We start from the raw sequence: 19,653 nt of genomic DNA on the forward strand, positions 1-19,653 counted from the left end.
CAGCTCTAGCTCTGAGACAGGTGAAAGAATTTTCAGACATTTCCTTGTGAGTTCTTGTAGTGAAGGAGGGGTAAGGTTTTCTTGACCTGCTGGATAATGCAATAAAAGAGAAGTGAGGAGAAGGTGATAGGTAACTTTGCCTTAGGACAAAACACTTCCTTGATCTAGATTTCACATGCAGTGTATTAAAAAGCAAAAAGCTGCATATTCGAATGTAACTTAGATCATCTAGAAATGCTCTCAGATTTGTGATCTTCCAACAAATCAGAGCCTTAATTACTGGCCATCAGGTCACGTGGGTCTTTGGGAAGCTTTGAACTTTCAAGATATGCAGAGTAACAATAAAAAGCTTCTTACAAAATAAAACAGCCAGAGAATTGTTGCTTTCTGCAGAGTGAGTGAACCTTTATAGGACCCAATGAATTCATCCTGTAGTACGAAGAGTCCATAAAATGCTCCATGGCTGTTTCAGTAAAGTGTAGCTATAAAATCTCTATGTGAAACTAGAATGGTGAGATGCATTAGCTACGTGCTTATTAGAAGGGCATGAAGACAGGGTCTGGTCCTCAAAGCAGAGCTATTGAGCAGGATGTAGCATTCATGATGCCATTTTCTCATTTATGATGGTAGCATTAACCATGTCTGTAATACCAACCTCCCCACAAAATGATAGAAATATTTTATAGAAAAAAGAATCTAATTTTAGATTAGGAGCTTATCCAACTAAGAGATTGTACAACATTAAATGATAGAGTGTTTTATAAGATTTTTTTTTAATTCTTTGTTTTATCATACAGTTTAAAAATAATGCTTTGAACAGTTAGAGACTTAAACCTGCCTTCTTATCTTGTAGATCCCTGTTAGCTAATGAAATCAGTTGCTTTGCTTAGGCATGTGAACCTGAAACCACATGGTGGTCACCTTGCTATTAGAGAATAGTATTTTAGCATAATTTTAATTTATTTCCAAAACACACATTGGGCATTCGATTCTCATATTTGTACAAAACCTGGACAAAATTTTTATGGAGATTTGCTCCCAGTTTCTGAGAGTATCCCTCTCCCTGACAAAGCAGAACAGCACTTTTAAGCATCTACCGGAGCTCAGTGCCTGGGCTTCATGTAGTATTTTTATGCAGTGTTTTTACACATAATTTGTTCCTTCTTTTTCTTTAGGCGTCATCTGAAATTTTTCAGACGCTATGCTGGTTTTGCATTGATTGACATTTAGACCACAGATGTGTCTTGAGATGGACTCATCAGTGTTTATGCCTTTCAGAGGCAAATTGATAAACAAGAGAAAAGATGATTGTCTTTGAAAGGGAATGGAGCTTTTTGAAAGGTTTGAAGCTTCTCATTTAATTGTTGTGCATAAGCTGCCTTTCCTGCTGGTTTCTGGTGCCCTTGATCTATTATCACATCTGTGGATTTCTTCTTCTCAGCAAATGAAATGATCCTAATATTTTTGTGCAGCCTTTCTTCCTTTGAAATCATCTCTTGTTGTTTATCAGCTCAAATGATCTTATGAGCGTATGGTGTCTATCTTGTTCTGCCCTCCAGCCTCCTGCTCCACACAGAGCAGTTCTGGGCCATTGCTTACTGACATTGCCTTCAAGGTGTTTGGTGCCAGCTGAATACAAAATCTGTACAAAATTTCTGCTCATTCAGAAGCGATTAATGGGAGAGAAATTTGTATTTTATTTTATTTATTTCCCAATAAAATACAATAATTATTCTGAATGTATTTGTTAGGCAGCTAAGTAGATTGTTCCCTCTAAAAATGTCCAATATTTTAATTATAAAAGATAATTGGTTCCAGCACTTAGAACCTTGTACTGATTCCAGTCTTTGCATCAAACTTCTAGAATCAAGAGGTTAATTTCAAAATATTTTTGGAAGAACTTAGCTTGAAGCAAGTAAGAGAAAGTCCCATTGATTACAACCTCCCCTCCTCCAAACCCAACTCCGTTTTTCTTTGCTTTGATGTTCCTAGAATCTTTTGCAGTACAGATTCGCTTCTTACAAGATTAAATTAGTCCTCTAGTTAGCAAAAGCAGATAGATTAATTGTATGCACAGTCTTATTGATGAGATTCTCAGTGATGATTTTTTTCCCTATGCCTGATTTTAATGTTCTTACAGCCATTCCCTTCTTAGGCTGTGTTGCATGATTGCAGAACAGACTACAGAGCAACACATCTCTTCTAGAAGTACAATGCCATTAAATAGAATCAGAGTAACACGCTAAAAATCACAAACGCAATTTAAAAATCTGATTTTTTAGAAGACATTCTTGCTTGCTTTACACATTCATTAGATCAAACACACTTTCATCAATCTTCAGAAAGAAGTTATCTTTCAATGTTGGTCTGACACTGATATAGAGCAAGTAAGATTCAATACAGTGCAAGATCAAAATCCCACTAAACTCATTGCAGGATACTCACTGACTCTAATATTATTGTGTGAGGCTCTTGCTTGGGTTGGCCTTGAGAGCTGATTTTACTATGAGAGAAAAAACAGGATGTGTGATTGATTGGCTTTTAAGAGGATTTATGATCAAGAAATGATTTTTTGTTTCTAGGACTGTCAAAAAACTGCCCTTTTTCCAAACATGGAAGAGCATTTATGTGAGATGAACAAATGAATGAGTGTGTGTATATGCACCTATCTTCTGAGGTTGATTTTCTTCCTTCCTTCTCTTCCTCCCTTTCCTTTTTTTTTTTTTTTTTAAGAGATAAATAGACTAGATATACAAATTTTAATGTGAATTGTATCCCTTGGTATCAGTGATGTATATCTTACAACCATTAGTTTTGTTTGGAATTGTTTATATTTAGAAAATTATTTCAATTTCATGAATGAATATTTGTGTAGGTTCCTTTTTAATTAGGAAGGATATATCTACTATATAGGAGACAAGAAAATAGTTGTATCAGTAATTTCTGTAGGGAAATATAGTAATGTTTATACAGAATATATGTTTGCATATATAAGCAGAATTAACTATGGATAAATATTTCATGCCTAAGAGTATTTAGTTATTGGTGTAATGATGAAAACAAGGACTTTGCTCCCTTTACGCACACAAGCATGAGGCCAAAATTTTGGTCATGGTGTGTGGAATGTTCATGCAGTGTCTGGTTCTGCTACTTTGATTTGTAGTCATGTGGCTTATCCGTACAACTAGCAGAATTATTTAACGAAATATGTTAATAAAGTTCCTAACCAAACTTCGCATTTAAAGTAATCACTTGGTTTAATTTAAGTTTAATCTTTCCTGTAAATATTTTGCATTCATTAAAAAGAGAGAACAGCTAGTTTATACAAATAAAAGAACCACGGGCACAGACTCACAGAATTTATGAGTATGGATTTCTTTTCTGTTAATTTCCAAATGAAGCTCAGAGAGCAGATGCAGAGAGACATGACTTAACTCTTCTAAAGGTTGAGAATATTTAGATCCTTTTTAGTGCTGATTCTCATTTTAAAAACAAGATTACTAGACTTTAGGAATTCTTCAGTTATTTGCATTAACAAGCAGAAAATGTATCAAATCTTCAAAGAGTGGAGCCATTTTGTTAAAAAGTTCTTAAGTATATGTAATTTTTTATTTTGCTGTTTCTTAATTCCAATCCAATGCCTTTACAGCTCTTGTGTGTTCTCTTTTTCATATTTCACAGGACGTAAATTCTTTCCTTTCTGTCATCTATAGGAATTCTTTCTAAAGAGAGAATTAGAATTGTAGTTTTCATCTCTGTTTTATGACCCTCTTCTCCATAGCAACATTTAAATTTCCTCTGATGGGTGTACTTTGCATGCAGAGCACAATCTATCCTTGACTAAAATGCTGTAGTTACTGAAAAATATGTAGTAGCACTGTAAAACAATTATGTGAACAATGAAGGATTTGGTGTTAAATCCCTTGAAAAATCAAGTGCATTTCCTTAGAGATGTTAGCCTAGTAAGCTGCAGGTTAATGCCACTCTTTTAATATTTATACTGAAATCTTAATGTCAGTAAGATCCCAGTAGGAGGCTGAATTTTATTTCTTCCTCGGTGTGTACATATAATTTTCTGTGATGCCCATAGTACTTAGATGGGGGGAATAAGGGCATAGATTGCAAAAGAAATATTGTCAAAATCATATTATTTAAATGCTGTATCCTACAGCAACGGAGTAAGTAGATTTTAAAGCAGAAAGTTTACATTTTCCTGCTCAAAACTGAGAAATGGAATATTCTTTCTATTCTTTCCCAAGTTTTTGCTATTTATGGGAAGAGCTGTGGAAACCTGCCAGCAACATATGAAATGCTTTGCATTTTCTCCATGTTTGCCACAGCACTCCATATCTTTTCTGAAAATGTATTTTTGAAAAGTAAAAGTTCTAAGCCATACATCCCGTGTCAAATAAAGAGTCGGTAAGTGACATGGATGGGATGAACATGAACATTAAAAACTCCATAAATTTAGCAATGCATTAAGGTTAAATTTACTGCAGCTCAGTAAGTATAGAAATGTCTGTATTATCAAAACCATATCCAGATTTGCTGACTATTTACTTACATGTTTGCAGTTACTTTCTGTTGATTTTTATTGTATTTGATTGTGGAACAATCAAGTCTGTAGGGCTGTTTTTCTGTGACTGGTGACTTTTATAAGCTTGGTGGGAGAAGGGGACTGTGAAAATGAGGTCAGTGAATGTAAAATAAGAGGGTTTTTTTTAATGTTTTAACATAAGTAAATTGCAATAGTATACTTTTTATAACAGCAACTCCATGAAATCATTAGAAAAATAGACAAGGAAAGTTAATATCATAATCATACATGTTATTTTTGTTTCATTGTTAATAGAAGCCATGGCTTTTGTTAAAATAAGAAACTACTGAATATAATTTACTCTTGCAGAAGAGTTTTGTTTGCTATTCTTCAAACAAATATAAAGTTGGATTCTGATCCAACAGAACAACAAGTCTACAATTCTACTTTGTTTTCCTTTAAAACTTCTGGACTTGGTTTCTTGGAAATCTAGGACATGCAGCTACATAATGTTTTGAATAAATTGTTGAAACAGCTCTAGAATATTTTAACATTTTTCTTTGCAATTATCATGAAATAATTTACAAAATCAGTCTTTACAACCTTCTTTTGATAAGGGTGAAAGGAGATAGACTTTTATGAGGTACTTATGAGGTACTACTGGTCCTGTAACTTATTCCTCCTGCTCTAAAGAGAGTGTTTCAGATCTCTGGAGTTTTGTTTGGTTCATTCATGTTGGTCTCACAGGTATCTGATCCAAAAAATAGTGCAAAGTCCTCGATGTTGGATCCCTTTGCCTGTCTTGGGGTTTTTTACCATGTTAGTAGTGTCTAATTTTTCTTCTTCTGGTAATACCAAACACATTTCCATGAAGGGCTCAAAACAATACTAGATTATTTGCAAATGTGGAAAACATGACAATGTGTGCAACAGCAGTATTGAAAAACCTCCTGTAGTTATTTATTCTGTGTTATGTTGTGTGATGGGACCCCAAGTTGACCTGAATTTAGACATGGAATTCTCCACATGTTTTACTGGAATCAAACATATTGTGAACCTCAGGGGGCCTCCAGTTTCTGAGAGTCATTTTTTTACAATGCAAAACAGAATAAGAAAATGTGTATAGTAAAGAATTTTTTATTTCTGGTTCAAAGGAGTTTGAAGACAAATTTTTACCTGTGTTCTTGCAATGCTCCATGCTTTAGTCTTGCTCGTTAATCTAAGAATTTTTGTAAGTTGCAGCAAAATCTGCATAGTTCCCTCAAAGATCCCTAAGTCTGCTTTTTCTGAACCAGAAAATTCTCTTAGGTGTCCTGTGGTGCTCACAGGTTCGCAGGCTCCTGTCTCTGCTGTACCTGGCAGTACAGCAAAGGTCTATTCCTAAGCTGCTTTGTGGAGTGAGGTCCAATTCCTTTCAGGTGGCTCCTCCTGACCCAGGACGGGATGAACCAGGAGCCAGGTGTCCTCCCTGCACTTCAGCCACAACAATTTTAACAAAAGCTGCTTCACCCAGATGGTAAGCTAGGAACAAGTAAACCAGACCTGTGTCATGTGTTTGGTTAGGGACAAGCACCTGAGGGAGGAAGAGACACTAATGGGAAACAAATAGGAACAGCAGGTACTTTGGTGTGGCTGGAGCTGAACAAAACCACCAAAAGGGCCCAGTTTACCAGGGGAGTAGGTAGAATAGAAATCTGCAGTGCTGGAGGGCCAGGGGGAGATCACACAGTTTGCTGCAAAGCTGCCTCTTGGCAGGGTGTGAAGAAAACCACACTGATCCGAGGTACCTGCTGGGTTTGCACACAGACAGGCAGCTCTTACGCTGTTCAATAAAGGGTCAGACCAGAGGACTATTGCTGTTATTGTTAGCAAAATTATTTTTTTCCTAACAAATGGCCTCCCAGAAGGGGTAATGTCAGATTAAACTCTGCAGTTTATTTCAAAGGAATTTGTAGCAAATATTAAATTGGATTGCTGACATAAAGAACCTTGTAACAGCCAAGCCTCAAATCAGCAATAGAATGAAATTTTATCTGATGGGAACAAAGACTTTTTTTTTTTTTTCAACTGTTGTTTGGTTTTTTATTGAGGAAAGGCCTACAGACCGTGAACCTGGATTTTTAAGCTTAGGAGAAATGTGTTGAGGATTCCAGCCCTGGAAAAAAAAAAAAGCATGATGCTCTCTTCTGCTGACTATTATTCTTGATCAGGTTTGTGATTACTGTTATTTCAGAGAACAGAAATACTATTGATTTTATAAAAGGTTATAAATTGGATTGACTAACTGAATTCAGCAGCAGATAATAAAGAGCTCTAGTTTGTAAATGCTTATTAATGTGCTCATTATAGTTATCTGAGTCAAAGCAGTAGGGGTCACTTTGTATTCAAAAGTGTGAAGCATCTAGTTTTTGTGTTAGTTATTAATAGTAAATCCTCACTTCAATCCATCTGACTGTAACTCCCTCACTTGGCAAAACTTGACCAAACTACATGTACCTGACTGTATTTGGCAAATTTAAAAAAAAAAAAAAAATCATATTGCAACTTTCTCCTCTTGTTTGAATATAAAAAAGTTTCCTCTTCTCAAAGTAATTAACCAAGTACTTAAGCTTTCAGAAAGGATTTAAACCGGTCTAACCCATTACACAGTATTTAGATCATGTATTTACAATTCATAGGTACCTGCAATTTCCACAGCAACCCTTTTATAGTGTTCAATATAGTAATTTATTTTCATAAAAAGGCTTTTTTTGAAACATATATAGGTCATACTTTAATGTGATCATGGTTTGTATTTTGATTTTGGATCAGTGCAGTTTTAGGATGAAAGAATTTTCCTTGTAGCAATTCTTCCTGCCATGAATTTTGTTACATTTTATGTTGTGAAAATGGAGAAATTGTGGCTGTTTGCTCCCAGTATTTGTGAATTAGAGATCATGTGACAGTTCACTTTCATGACATACACCATGTGGATATTAGCTTTTAACAGAGGACTGTGTTCAAGTTTGGTGTTTTTTTCTCTATTTGTTTTCGTTCAGAGGAAGGGCAAAAGGTCAGTCAGAAGCTCACTAGACATCTTGAAGGTCTTTTTTGCATTTGGCATTGATTCACCTGCCTGTTTCTATGTTCAGATGATGCCTTTAGAGAAAAAATTTGTGTTGGACAAACAAATTTTCTAAGGAGGTAGATTTAGCACAGGGCTAAAGTGCTAAATGAGTGATTTTCTCCACAAGTATGGAGTAAGAGGAGAAGGATTCAGAAAAAGAGAAAACTGTATTGTGCCTGTAACAGTTTGGTTTTCTGACTTCCTCTGCTACAATGGGTTTTCTTTTTTCTGAAATGAAAACAGAACCCATGCTTCAACTCTTGATAAGTAAGGTCTTTTATAAGTGATGAAGTCTGCTGCCTGCGCTCAATGCCTTTGTACGTGAGTTGTTGCTTACAGTAAATACTGTGCACACAACCAGGTATGGCTACCCTTGTCTAATAACATCTGTGTGGTACAAATATGCATATATGCATAAACACTTGCATCTGATTTGCATATATGCACATATAATCATACTTGTGTTTACAGCACAAAACTGTATTGTTCTATGCATATATTATTGTATATTATGCATGTATTGTAATCTGTTTGCATATGCAGTTACTAACTTTCTATTCCCATTTTGTTTTTCTTTCCTCTGTCATGGAGGATGCAATCTTCTACTTGAATGTGATAATCTCCTCTTAATGTCGGTTTCATTCAAAACTGTCTTTATGCTGAATTATATTTGTGTACAGGAAGACGGAATTACTTCACAGCTCAGGAGTGTGATACCATATCTGATGAGGAAACAATCTCTTTCTTGGTGTGGTATTATTTAACAAATTTCATGCTGCTTTTGTGATACCTTGTAGAGAAGCTGTCAAATCATAAAGTCAGTTAATAAGCCCTCAATAAGTTGAATCAATTGGCAAAGTAAACCTGCTTCCTCTAGGATCTTTCCTTTACACTTTGTTTTATATTATGCTTATGCTTTTATTAATACAGCAACTAAAATAGCTGTTCAAATTAATTTAATGTATAATTGCTTGTTCTGTTTTGTTGTTTTCCAGCTCCCTCAGGCACAAAAGGTAAAAATATTTTGATCAAATCCTAGTCATTCCAAGTAGTCACCAGTGCTTCGTGTTTCCATGGCGGTGTGAGTGCGGTACAGGTGGTGATCAGTGAAACACTTCACTGTCACGGGGGCTCCGAGCCGGGCCCCAGGAAGGTGTCTGGCTTTGAGCCCAGCTGAGTACCTGCTGAGAGCAGCTCTTCAAACATATGAGCTAATTTAACATGCCAGGCATCCAGTAGCCTACAACTTTGAAACAACAGGGAGGCTATTTTATCAACAATTTGAAATAATAGTAGGGATTAAAAAAAAAAAAACCCCAACCCACTCCATTACTCCATGTGAAACGTTTCTGGATCTGTTGCAGAGACTGCAGAACCCATGGCATAGCTGGTACCCGTTCACTGCTCCCCACTGTATCTACCAACACACCCCTGAACACATTTGGCATTTGACTTCTCTAACAGGTTGCATACTTCTCATACAATGTGCTCTTGCCTTTAAACCACTTGTGCATCGATATGGTGTTACCAGAGTCAGCTCCGCGTGTCAGGACAGCACAGGCACTGTGCCGGAGTTAAGGATGCTTGGTGCCTGTTGCATCATCCTTATGTATTTCGCAAATATAATCAAGGCTTCCAGAAACTAGGAAATCCAGCTGGTGTTTTGTGCTTTTGGGAAAAAAGTGTTAAAATGATAAAAAGGAATAGAATATGCTGGGCAATTGCAGCATTCACTTGTCCAAGTTGTTCTTACTGTTCTTGGTAAAGCACCTTCAATAAGAAATGTCACAGAAATTAGTCAGCTTGACCCTACATTCATGGATGATGATAAAAGTTCAATTTTTAATGAAAGCTGTAAGTGAAGTGATTTTTCACTTTATAGCTTTCCAAGAATGGTGAGGGCATCCACAGATCTCAGAACTTCACTAATGTATCTCAGCAACTTTTTAGTTTAAAAAGCAAGAAATATGAGGATGTTGGTTTTGTGTTTTTTCTTTTTCCTTCTTGAAAAAAAGGCTTCAAGAAATATTTTGTGTGCAGCTTTCTGGAAAAGTAGAAGGACCAAAAGAGTGGCTAGACTAGCTAACTTCGGCTTTTTCATTTTCACCTGCTTGTCTAAACGTTTGTGCCAAATGCTTCTCTTAGTTTGCAGAAAGAAGAGAGAGTCAGACTGTGATGTGCTGGTGCAGAAAGTGCAACCAGCCAGGCTGTTTGTCAGCATGTGCCATGTGGTGAGGTATTACCTGTTCTGATGGCCACAATTCTGAGCTATTAAATAATATTCTGGTACAAATCACTCAAGTTTGAATTTAGCAAACACAATTTTCACAAATGGTCAAAAATGCCAATTTTAATTGTTTTTTACCCCTAGATCGAACAAATGCAGAACAAAGGCCACATATTTTTAGATGCACTCATAGCTGACTACAGTCTAGTTGACTGTGTATTACTTTTGTGCAGACAAAGAGGAGAGGGCTGGGAAGGAAGGAAGGAATGGGATGGGGAGGGGGCACAGGTACAAGTAATCCTCCAGGGCTTTTGATAACTTCAGGCAAGAAATATGTGTGGCCTGGCAGCTTATGAACAAACCAAGAGAATCTCTCTTGCTCTCTGCAAGGTGAAGGGAAGCAGCACAAGGCTGGTGCATGCCTTTATGAATGACTTAGTCACTGTTTTGCCATATGGTGTTGGAACTTGCGCTGTATTTTTGCTGGAATCTATGTATCATCTTGCAAATGTTTTCTCTATAAACATTTCAAACAGTCATGTCTCTCTAAACATGTTCACTTTAATCTTTGAGTGATCTGAAAGAAAAATGTGGCATTTCAAGTTTACCTTTACTATTTCATATCTATTATAAATAGTTCACCATCTTGATGAAATGTGTTTTCTCTTATATGTGGGACACTTTGGCTTTAGATTTTCTAGTGTTTAGTCAGTGTTCTACGGTGATGAGCTATTGAGTTTGAAGACCTGTAGTTTTTCAACTGTCTAAGGCAGTTAAATAGCAATTAAACCTATTACACTTACTCTGTCTGCTCTTAGTCAAACTGGTGCAAATTCAGAATTGGAGAGCAGGTGAAATCAATAACGATGAATTTATGATGTCTGTTGCACCGTGATATTTGTCTTGAAAAGATCTTTGTGATGTACCCTGTACTTAAAATAGAAAACATCACAAAACCCAAATTAAACCAACCACCCTCCCAACAAGCCAAAAAAACCCCAACCAAAAACTCACCAGAGTTTCAGGCTTTGGTTTGATATGGTTGTTACTTTCAGAACAGAATACATATGGAAGAGTTAATGTATCTAAAAGGAAGAACTGCTACCAGACAAATGAAACAAATTCATATGAATTTTACTTGTCCTCTGTGTTTCTTTTTTGCATGTTTTTAGGTAGCCATCCCACAGGGCTGTGCAAATAGCAGTAAGATGAAATAATAACTCTGATTTACCGCTTTTCAAATTTGTTCATTTTGATTTCCAAAATGACGTTTGTCATTGAAACAGTTATGTTAAACAGCTTTTTGTATGCACTGAAGAGCAAAAGCCATTTTTCCTTAATAGTTCAAAAAGGTGTTTTGTTTCCTAGTAGGAAAGCTTTACTTGCTTTCTTGAGTAAACACAGCAGGATTCAAAAGCTTTTGCCCTACTCCTGCTGTGATGTTTTGTTCTACTTAGCTTGAGTGAAAAGGTGGAAGTGAATAAATTAGGCACACAAATCAGAAGTAGAAAGTTGTTTTTAGGAACATTTAAGAACTTTTTTAATGATTCTCTATGAATGGAACCATATTTCCTCCATATAGAAATGTTTTAATGATATTTATTGCCCAAAAGTTTCTGACAGCTGTCTGCTCCCTTTCTGTGTTATCCTTAACTTCTCGAAGTAGTGCTGTGCCCTCCTCAGATCTTGATCCTATCATCTTTCAGCCTTTTTGGAGGATCATTTACAATTCCCTGCATCATTTACCTTATACTTTGAAGAGTTGAATTAACTGTCACTGGGAATAGAAAATAGAAAATTTGGAAAGCTTTGGTTTCGTTGAAGTGTATGACTAGTGATTTTAGCGCTTTTGTAAAATTATAACATTTAAGCAGAATCTAATGGAGTACAAAATAATCATAAAGTAAACAGTTTGATTTAGCATTCCTTTAGATCTGTTTCCTCCTCATGAGATGCAATTGTCTTTGTTTTGTAATGTATATTGGGTTTCTATTCAGAAAACCACGATAAAATTTTCACTTGCATGTTAATTGCAATCTTTAGTTTCCAAATTTCTCTCACACATTCCTCAAAAAGCAAACTGACTTGTAATAACATTTTTGAATCAGCAATTTACAAACTTCAAGTAGCTATTTTACAGTATATGGGATTTTTAAAATTTACTCTGTGTTTTTCAAGACAGAAACATCTCTTTAAGGTAAGACACTCACACAGGTTCCTATATTGTCCCAGACCATAACTATGCCAAAATAATAGATATTCCTTATTCTTTTAGTCCATATAAAACACAAATTCCAATTCTCTTAGGCTTCCAGCCTGCCTCATGACTCTGATCAGCACATAAATGTGCAGTGGTCACAGAAGACATTGTGAAATAAATCTATGCAGCGTGGGCAAAGGAGGAAGTGGGGATGGGTTGGGCAGGTGTGTCAAAAATTCTGGACAACCCACTGTAACTCTTCTCAAATTCCTCTTTCCATATTGGGAACACTTCAGAAAATGTTTCCATTCTTTCCTGTATATGTGGGTCTCGTTTAATTCTGGAACCTGCCTTACTCTTTGCCCTTAGAGATGGGTGCTAGTTCTGGGTGTGAAACTAAGTGACTTAACTCTAAGGGGGTGATTTTTGTTCTTTTTTGGGAGGATCTGCTTGGGGTTGTTCTGGGGTAGGCGGCGGGGGGGGGGGGTGGTGGTAACTGTATACAGCGAGGAATTAAAGGGAAAACTGTTGTAGTTAAATCTATTTCTAAAGGGAATTTTTCCTCCAATTATAAAACTATTATCACTAGGCATTAGAGATCTGTGCCTTTTTCAGAGAGCAAGTTCTGTTTTTTTTATTCTAAACAGCCCAGAGACATTTAGCCTGGGAATGCATTTCTTTCAAAGGTTTGTTATTTTTTGCTAAACATTTAAAGAAACTCAGTGTCCATAGCCTTAGGGTAGTTGCCCATCTAAAACTGTGACCACCGTGTCTTTCCAATGGAAGAACATTCTGGGGCTAATCACTGACGCTGTCTCCTACATTCATCATTTTAGACTAGAAAGTAACTACATTATGACGAGCAGTGACCCAGTAAAACATTGTAAATATAAGTCCCTGCTCATCCAGTTATTTGCTGACTCCACTTATGGAAGTGGTCAACAACCTGTTCATCTGCCAAACAAATAAAAAATTAAACAGGCTGAATTATACAGTTGCAATTCTATAGAAATGATTGCAGCAGCCAGCTCTAGTTGGTACTTGTAGATAACAAAATTACAGGGCAATCACTCTTGCCTGCTTCCATAGTCAGTTTTGAGAGTTAATGAGCAGTTCTTTGATAAATTCCCAGGAACTCCAGACTGTAGGGTTTTTTTCTCCTTGCAAAGAATTTCAAGCACCCTAAAATTCTACTGGCAGTTCTTTGGTTTTATCCTATCAATTGAATTTTTTTTTTACTAATATCTTGAGCGTGAATGGACTTGTAAATTAATACTGTCCTGGTACTTGACAAAAGCATGATGTCAGAGAAAATTACCCAGGGCAATCATAAAATCTCTAAGTGCCCCAAAATGTCACCTCGTAATCAGCAGAATGCTCTTCCACTTCCTGGGCTCCTCTCCACACAAATCATGTCAGTGTGCTTGACTCCACTACTCTGGCCAAGGAGCGGAAATTCCTGCATTGGTTTGGCTGCATTTGAGTTTCAAGTGCAACCTTTGAACCCACAGTGTTTTGCCAAGTTTTGTTGTTTTGTTTTGTTTGTTTTTTTCTGTTTTGTTTGTTTAATAACTTACTTTTCCTTGATAGATCAAGGATTATATTAGGGTTAGAATTATCTCTTCTTGCTAACAAGGAAAACAAACATAAAAAAAGGAAATATGATCATAAGTTCGTTCCACCTCATATCCCTAGTGATTCCTTATCAGATGTAAACCTTCTTAACTCTAAACCCTATTTGTGTTCCTTTCTAATGTCTGCAAACATTCCTTCTCACCATGAGATAGTTCCGTGCCTCAGGTGATATACTTGTTTAAGAAACTTAAAATCCTCCTGAAGAAGATTGGGAGATGCAGGACATACAGTTTTCTAGATTTTGTTTTTCTGATTTGTTAATGTGGAATATGCTTCATAAGGTATCATTATCAAAATGTCGGAATTTTTTTCTGAGAATGTGGGGAGCCAATTGCTATTGCTTCATTATAAGAAAACCTTTGTAAACACAAACAAAGCAAAAAAAAAAAAAGGCACAAGTTCTAAAAAAAAAAAAAAAAAAGGATTAGAAGTTCTGCCTGACTGCAGAAAACATGACAGAGATGTAAGAGTGGTAGGAGAATGTCACAGTTGCCACTGGGCATGAGTGTCACCAACAGTATTGCTCCCCAAGATCATCCCTATTGCTGCATCCAACTGGCTGGATACAGGTGCAGCAAAGCAGAATTTGTGTTCTACAAAATCTCCACTTGAGATCACAACTGTCTGTGTCACACTTCCAAATGCTGAATAAACCTCTTCAGCTTTAATATCTGTCCCTGGGGACAGAAAGGGTTGAAGAATAACTCTCCACCTCCTGGTTGTGTTTCACACATCACTGGTGTGATCTCCAGGCACAGAGCAGTGCTGGTCTGGAGCACCCCAATGAGTTTCAGCCTCAGGGCAGAGGTTCAGTGAACAGGGAGGAGACAACCTGAGCACTCTCGCTGTCCTGTGCCCCGTGATAAACATCCTACATGTCTCTCTTGAATGGAACCAAGGTCAGGAGATCCATTTTCTGCCTAAACTGAAAAATGTATTGAAACATGATGTGCAGAATCAACTAATGCTTCATGGCACCTCTTTGTCCAGCAAACTGAAAGCAGCTGGAGCAAAGGTGCTCCTGGGCGCCTTACTGTCCTTTGTGCTGCTGTGTGAGCTGAGATCTCGGTCTGGACCAGAACAAAGCACACACGGCTCATGACCTCTTGCTCTTTGCTGGGACAAAGCAGCCCGAGGCAGCTTTGGCAGAGCTGGCAGTGGGAGGGATGTGGAGCAGAGCTCCAGCTGCTTTGCCATTGCTCTTGCTGCTTCCACAACCATCTCAGCCCCTTCTCTCTCCCATGGCAGACTGCAGTAGGAGAGAGGATGAGGCATCTTTCCTGCACTGGAGGGGCTGGGATGGGCAGAGCTGGTTCAGTTCAGATGGGGCCGGGCTGGGCTGGGCTGCACCTACTGCAGGTCCAACTACATCAGTGTCATTTGGATAAACTGCCTTAGCTCATTTAAAACGGAAATAATGTAATTGAAAAATTGAAAACTGCAATCACATGCTTTTAATTGTCCCTCAGTTCTCAGAGATAGTATTTCTTTTTCATATATAGCTTGCTGATGATCAGGGATTGGTGTTGATGACAACTGTTGCCATGCCAGTATTTAGTAAGCAAAATGAGACAGTAAGTATTCAGATTATTTCTGTCATGTGATAGTGGTATGACTGATATGAAGTTGCTTTCAGGGATCTAATAAGATTTTAGCCAACTCTAATTTTTTTTTCTTTTCTTCTTATTATTTTGTCTGCAGTTAGTATCCCTTTATTAGCACAAAAATGTGGACAAATAATCCCACATACCTATACTCTAGAAAGCATGGTAAAATGATGAAACCCTATGTCTAAGGGAAAATCTCAGATGACACTTACAGCTTTCTTACTTCTGTATTAACTTTTGGTAGCAAATATTCTATAAAATTTTCCTCTTTGCTCTGATATAACTTAGAATTTTATTAGTTTTATGTCTATTATATACGTATCTATTTATCTTTAGTAATTCAGCAGATTGTTAGAGAAAGTTGTGTACTTTCCCCTTAATGCTTCATCTTTCTCTTTTGTTTATCAAATGGTAGGAGAAACTGGGAAAGACAGGAGGACATATTTTTAACAGTAGTTTTTATTTCAAACCTATTTGCATGTGAAAGATTTCAATAGAGGGACTCACCAGCTATCAAAACCTTGCATGCCTTTTCTATGTGAATTGTAAATAAAGCAGAGAAGAGCAATATTATTGATTTAATTACTGCTTGATCAGCTGAGTTGTACCAGTGTCTGCCTTCCTCACTTTTTAAATAATTTGTTTGTTATCTGTTCAATTCCACAGTGTAGCTGCAAGGTGAAATAAGTTGTAAGAATGTTTATTATTAATGTGGTTCTGAGCGCATCTTTTATTCTTTTCAGAGGTCTAAAGGGATTCTCCTGGGAGTAGTTGGCACAGATGTTCCAGTTAAAGAGCTTTTAAAAACCATTCCAAAATACAAGGTAATACAAAATGCTTTATATATCATTTATATTCAGTATAATGCCTAAAATATAACATAATTCATTTAATATTTTGTTATTGTTTATACTTACATAGCTCCATTATTTCACCCATTTTCCTCTGGAATTTTGCCTCTGTGGTGTGTGAGATCAAGTGCCATTTTTAAAAACTGAGTTAAAATATGGCCTGATCTTCACATTTTTGTGGATCAGTGTGGTCTAGAAGATAATATTAAATACTGTCCATATTAAAATCAATGTAATTATAAAATCAATGAAGTTATCAAACGTTGAAATATAGCCAGAATATGAGTCAAAATTACCAAAAAAATTATGCTGAAAAATTGCATCACTTTTACTCTTGACGTGGCAGTAGGCTTTCTGTTTGTGTGTAATTCTTCCTGTCCCAATTCTGTGTCTCCTGGAATTAAAGAAAGCGGCACATTGCAGGAACTTAAGCAAGTTCCTGCTTCACCAGACTAGTGCTTCCTTGTCTCCTACCCAGTTTTTGTTAGATATTTTCCTCGACTTAGGTTTCCAAAGTCAGTGACAACTCTACAATAAAATTCTTAAAAGTGAATTATAAAAATTTTCAGATTTTGAACCACTATATCTCTTGTGAAATGTGTTTCATTCAGTAAAAGTAGGCTTCAGGCAAACACAAAATGTAATTACTTTTCATTTAAATTTAATGCAGTACATTAGTATTTCACTACTTCTCTGTGCCTGAAATATTTTACCGTAGTACTCTTCTACTCACAGATGAAAATCAAATCACAATTTTCCAGTTAATTCCTAGTGGATTTTTTTTGCATGACTAAGAAGCATATAACACAATATTGTAGGCAGGCTTTGCTGAAGAGGGCAGCCACTGGAATAGCTGCATTTTGATAGCACCTGTACTGAGCATAATTTTTTATATCATAGAAATTGTCTCTTAATTGTCTGCCATGCTATCATTTAGTGATTTCTAAGAGGGTGGAGGAAGAAACTGACTTGTGAGTGCCTTCCAATATTCTCACATAAAAATTCCTTCTATCAATTTTAATTCTAATTTGAATACATTAGGATTTACCCAATTATTTTCTTAATCAATATACAGTAACTGGAAAGTTTAAACCAAACAAGAACTTGATGAAAATGATGCATTAAAAAGAGTGTCAGCTATATTGATGAGGTGAATTGGTGTAAATTCCTGTGACCTGGATCCCACTAGCACAGGGGCTGTGGAAACCCAGCTCAGAAAGGCTGTCCCAGGTACAGAAAGGTTGCAGGCTATGGGAGGAGGCAGCAGGCGACTCCACACTGATATAAGAGCAGAGCGACAGAGACATTGCTGTTCAGAGCAACAACGGGGAACTCTCTCAGTGCACAGACCACCAAATTTGCTAACAGCAACTTATGTTATACTTCTGTGCATGCAGAAATACTGAATCAGTAGATGGTAGAGGAGAACGGAGCAAAATTTGCTCCTTTGCTAAATTTGGAGCAACGGACACAATCTTTGGAGCAGCCTGTAAGGAGCTGTGGGGAGAGCAAGTTTCATTTGTAGTGAGAAGGAAGAACAATGTTGTGGTACCTGCAGAAATGAAAGCTTGGCCGTACATGGCTGGATAGGAAAAACCAAAGGACAGTGATGTTACTCCTAAATAATCTGTAATGTTTGGACATAGTCTGAATATGAGAATCTAGAAAGAGTGGGAGGCCCCAATAATGGGTATTGGAACAGAGTGAGACTGATTCAGAAAAGAAGTTTTTTAAGAATTAATTATCTGTGGAAGTAATATATGATCCTCTTGCTGAATACTAGATTTTTTGATTTGAAGGTATGTTTTACATGGCAGGATGTACTGCAAGAGAGGATTATTGCAGGAGGCACCAATATCATGCAATGCAGTTGGGTTAGTGAGATCACTTGAGTTATAACTTCCAGTCCCACATGCCCTAAACAAAGACTCTGCAATTGCAAGAGCATAATCACCCCCGGGACCCATTCCTGCAGAGGCAACACGTGACAAAAAATTCACGCAGGGATATAAAATGATGGTTGAAAATAGAAATCTGCTGGCCTGGAATTCTCTCAGCTTGGATGAGGCGGATTTTATGCTGAGGAAGATGAATAATAGCAATAAGCTGTTTTCAGCAGTCGATACCTTGACTAAACATCCCCAGATGTCAGTGGCAGTTTCTCCTGAATAAGATGGGGTTGGATTTGGTAATACTTGACTTCCATGTGACATTTTCCAACAATTAGAAAAAGGCTTTTTTTGTTTCAGAATCTGTGATTTAGAGGCAGAATTCAAGGTTTAAAATGGCAATGCTTCTGTAAGTGGTAACATCCCTCAGATACTGCAGAGACTGTGCAGTTTCACACATTGCACAGAACATGATAAAATTCTACCCTCGCATCCTGTGTAGGCCTCAAACAGGCAAATGCTTTTTTCCTGTGAAATATACCACCCACATTTGTTTCCTTACCTGACTTCCACTGCCTGGATGTCATTCTGCAGTTATCAACACAGACAATTACACTTGAGATCTGATATTTAGCCAACAGCTCGTTCCCTAGTCACACTATAATAGTTAAAATATGTCCACTGTTATTATTTTGGTTATCCCTCCTTTATGAAGAGATGCCAAGAACCTATCACCTTCTATTGCTCTCACTGAAGTTTATTGCTATAGGAAAACCACTAATTTATGAAACAATCTTCTGTGTGGCAGTTACAGTTGACCATATACAACCATTCACACGCAGACACTATAAATTAACCTGGAATGTTTTACCTGTGACCTTGCCATAATATCATACTCTGGTTTATATTTCCAGAAAATGCCAGAATCTGATAGGTTTGCTCTCCCTTTTGCCTCCTAGAAAGGATTCTGACTTTTCAGCCGGGCTCAAGTTGCTTCATGTCAGACAAATTCCAAAAGACCCACTTCAACTGAGCATTTAAGAATCCACTCAAGTCAAATAACAAGATTTAGTAGTGAGAATTGTAAAGTAAACATCAAAGGAAGATAGTGCTGGATTTTCACGTTCCTTTTTTTTCTTTGTTTGTTTGTTTGGGTTTTTTTGTTTAGTATTTAATACCTCAGTGTATTGAGATGTTTAAACAAAAATACACAGGATACTATATTATATTATTGAAAAAAAAATGGTGCTCTCTGCATGGCAAAAGATACATAGTGAACCTGTAGAAAAAGTCTATGTTAGCAGCAAGTCATGCTAAGAAGGGATGTTTGAATGAGCACATGAAGAATTTAAAGGTTCATTCATTGCATTCAGCGGATGCAACCAGCTGTGTAATAAGCACATTGTTAAACAGTTAAATTATTTTTATTTCCATAAGTACGATGCTAAATTTGGGCACTGTTAGGCCTCATCAAGCATCCCACTGCTCTCAAGGAATCTCCCACAGTTCCACTTGGTACAAAGACGTAAACTTAGAGGAACTTCTTTAGCAGAAATAGCTGTCTTCTGTGGCTCAAGCTGCACTGGATTTAGCAGGGAGCC

The 19,653-nt window shown here is 37.0% G+C and overlaps 1 protein-coding gene across 2 annotated transcripts in view; it reads left to right on the top strand.

Moving 5' to 3' along the window:
* The window catches only part of CACNA2D3 (calcium voltage-gated channel auxiliary subunit alpha2delta 3), a 394,699-nt gene that overhangs the window by 269,470 nt on the left and 105,576 nt on the right, over positions 1-19,653 (top strand). Inside the window, exons 14-16 of one of the 2 annotated variants that reach the window (XM_066195341.1) lie at positions 8,639-8,656; positions 15,208-15,279; positions 16,056-16,136. In XM_066195341.1, the coding sequence (XP_066051438.1) occupies positions 8,639-8,656; positions 15,208-15,279; positions 16,056-16,136 (171 nt within the window). The remainder of the gene's footprint in view (positions 1-8,638; positions 8,657-15,207; positions 15,280-16,055; positions 16,137-19,653) is intronic. The other variant, XM_066195342.1, reaches the window with a different exon arrangement.

This window comes from Chamaea fasciata, unplaced genomic scaffold (genome assembly GCF_029207755.1).
Source record: "Chamaea fasciata isolate MVZ Bird 193981 ecotype frontalis unplaced genomic scaffold, bChaFas1.0.hap1 SCAF_13, whole genome shotgun sequence".
Lineage (NCBI taxonomy): Eukaryota > Metazoa > Chordata > Aves > Passeriformes > Sylviidae > Chamaea > Chamaea fasciata.